This window comes from Montipora capricornis, chromosome 6, assembly GCF_036669925.1.
Source record: "Montipora capricornis isolate CH-2021 chromosome 6, ASM3666992v2, whole genome shotgun sequence".
Taxonomy (NCBI): domain Eukaryota; kingdom Metazoa; phylum Cnidaria; class Anthozoa; order Scleractinia; family Acroporidae; genus Montipora; species Montipora capricornis.
The window spans coordinates 57,619,343-57,621,842 of record NC_090888.1 but is presented as its reverse complement, the minus strand read 5'-3'; the positions used below and the strand labels follow the sequence as shown (position 1 = coordinate 57,621,842).

The 2,500-nt window shown below is 37.2% G+C and overlaps 1 protein-coding gene across 2 annotated transcripts in view; it reads left to right on the top strand.

Annotated features, from left to right (window-relative positions):
• Window positions 1–2,500, top strand: part of LOC138052646 (uncharacterized) — a 79,518-nt gene that overhangs the window by 42,754 nt on the left and 34,264 nt on the right. For both annotated transcript variants that reach the window (XM_068899186.1, XM_068899185.1), the window contains 2 exons: window positions 435–506; window positions 1,580–1,645. In XM_068899186.1, the coding sequence (XP_068755287.1) occupies window positions 435–506; window positions 1,580–1,645 (138 nt within the window). The remainder of the gene's footprint in view (window positions 1–434; window positions 507–1,579; window positions 1,646–2,500) is intronic.

Here is a 2,500-nt window from a genome sequence, read left to right as displayed (position 1 = left end):
TGTTAGAAATTACTTCTCTCCAGGGTAGAGCATTTTTTTAGTCTCATGGAATGTTACAAACAAGCTTTATAAATTATTAATACATGTATTTAGCAATTACTGTAGACCTGTGGCCCTTGAGGGCGAAGGGTCTAATTGTTTTTAGGATCACGTACCCAACTAGTTGAACAGAAAAGGTAATTATAAAGTTAACGAATGCAAGTTGAAGAAATATTTATTTGGCTGGAATAAAACAAAAGAAAGTGTCACGCTTTTCCATACTCGAGGACTATTACATGTACTAGTAGTCATCTAGTAGCGTAGCCAATCAAAATGCAGGATTTGCATTGGTCCACTAGTTGGGTGATACTAAAAGCCAATGGTCTTCTTTGTATTAAGGGTAAGAATAATATTAATATTATTATTGTGTTTATAAGCGGTCCTTTTGTTTGAAGGTTATAGACAAGTGCTTTGTTGGAACAGCATCCCGACTCAGTGGTGTAACGTTTGAAATCCTTGCTCAAGAAGTAAGATAATACTTCAGTATTTTGAGCAACTTGAATGGACATATATACATGTAACCTTTAGTGTAAGATACATGTAAATCGATGCTAAAAGTGGTATGATAAAGAGTCCAGGGGCCATTTTCTAAAGTTGTGAAATATTTCAGGCTTGTTTTAGGGTTCCATTAATTAATATTGGCTGTATCTTTTTGAAAAAGAGGTTTCATGACATGGAACTTTCCAATATCAGTGTTCCAGATAATAGTCGGGTCTCGGATCAATAACCCGACAAAGAAGGCTTCCTGACCCGACAGATGAAATGTAAATATTCAGTTAGATAATAAAATATTACAGCAAAATTTTAAAAAGAAAGATGGAAGTTTCTTGGTGTTGTTTAACTCTGAAAGTGACGAACGAGTAACATTCTTCCCAATAGTTCATTCAGTGTAAACAAGAACCCTGACACAAGGTGATCACGTGCACCTTTCTGGTTGCATAACATGTGATCAATTTCTTCCTTTTGACAGAACATCATGACCTTCCCCATGATTCATAGAAGTCAGAGACTGCAGAAGTTTTAGGGTTAATTTTTACGATCGATTGTCATTAAACTTTCGCTGAGAATTCAAATTCAAAGCAATTTGCAGTTAATTTCTTGGCAGACTATTTAACTTACAGAAGAAACAAGTGAGTTTTATTCAAGACAGTGTTTTGTTATCGTTGAACTGAATTACCAAAGCTTAAAAAAGTAAAACACCTCAAAACGGGCTAGGACATTACAAAATAATTCAACATATGAACGAGTGAGCCAAGGGGCCACTGGCGGTGCGAAGTCTGGGTGACCCTTCAAATTGTCTACATGCATGCCCCCCCCCCCCCACTTGAAAAAAATTACCGGAACGCTTAATATCATTAACTTTTGATTTTTATCATCTTGAAAACATGTTTAAAGACTATATTCATGGTTTAGTTTCGCAAATAGCTCAGTAGGGGAAGAATGTTTGAAGACTTTTGAGAATCTACATGTAGAAGGTCCATTGTTCACAAGTATACTCAGCTTAGATCTGAAATGGCACAATGATACCAATTTGTTGCAGGCCTTGAGCAAGCACCACGTAGCATTTGCTGATCGTGAATGTGACAATGTCCTGGTGAATAACAAGGTAGGCGCTAACTTCAGCACTTGAGTGTAATGGCTTCCTCAATTTGAGATAATTTATGAAGTTTACCTATTATGCCTCCAATCCCCTTAATTTTGTTTAAAATTTCATTCCTTAAGAAAATAATCCATATTAAGCTAAGTGCACCAGTATTTATCACTTGTGTCTAGAAATGCTCATAGACTAGATGCAAACCCGGCCAATTTAACATGAAGTGACCCATTAAGTAAAGCCTTTGCTATATATTTCCAGCGATAGGTAAGTTGTTGGGTTGCCGTTACTACTATTTTTGGATTTTAGGGTAAAACATAGTGTATTCTTAGACATTATTTTATGATGTCAAAGTTGGGTAGAGGAGTGAGGGGAAACTTACATGACATGTAGTTATGAATATCAAAACTATAGCTCCCATCTGATTATGTGCATTTCTGGACATAATGTGATTGGATGGAGACATTTACAATTAAAGTATGGTTGAGTTTAGACAAATCAAAGAGAAATCCAATGCATGAACAAAGTGTATTTAAGCTAGACTGGAGCCTCCGCTTGCAAAACCAGAGCCAGACTGTTCTGATCCTCTGCTGTGTTTTAGATCGATAATAGGGAGCTTATGAAACGACGACGCCGACGGCAACGATGACGCAACAAAACAATAGGTTTAGTGAGCAAAAACAATGGCTCTGCACGCTCTGCACGCGCGTTTTACATTTTGGTACATTTCTTTGCCGTCATCTCCTGAATGGCGACGTGAAATGACCAAATTCAAGGTTCTGTGGAGGACTTTAGCACATGACGATGAATTTTCAGTTCTCTCTCTACGCTTCCAACCCACTCATACCAGTTTAATTCCTCAACAGT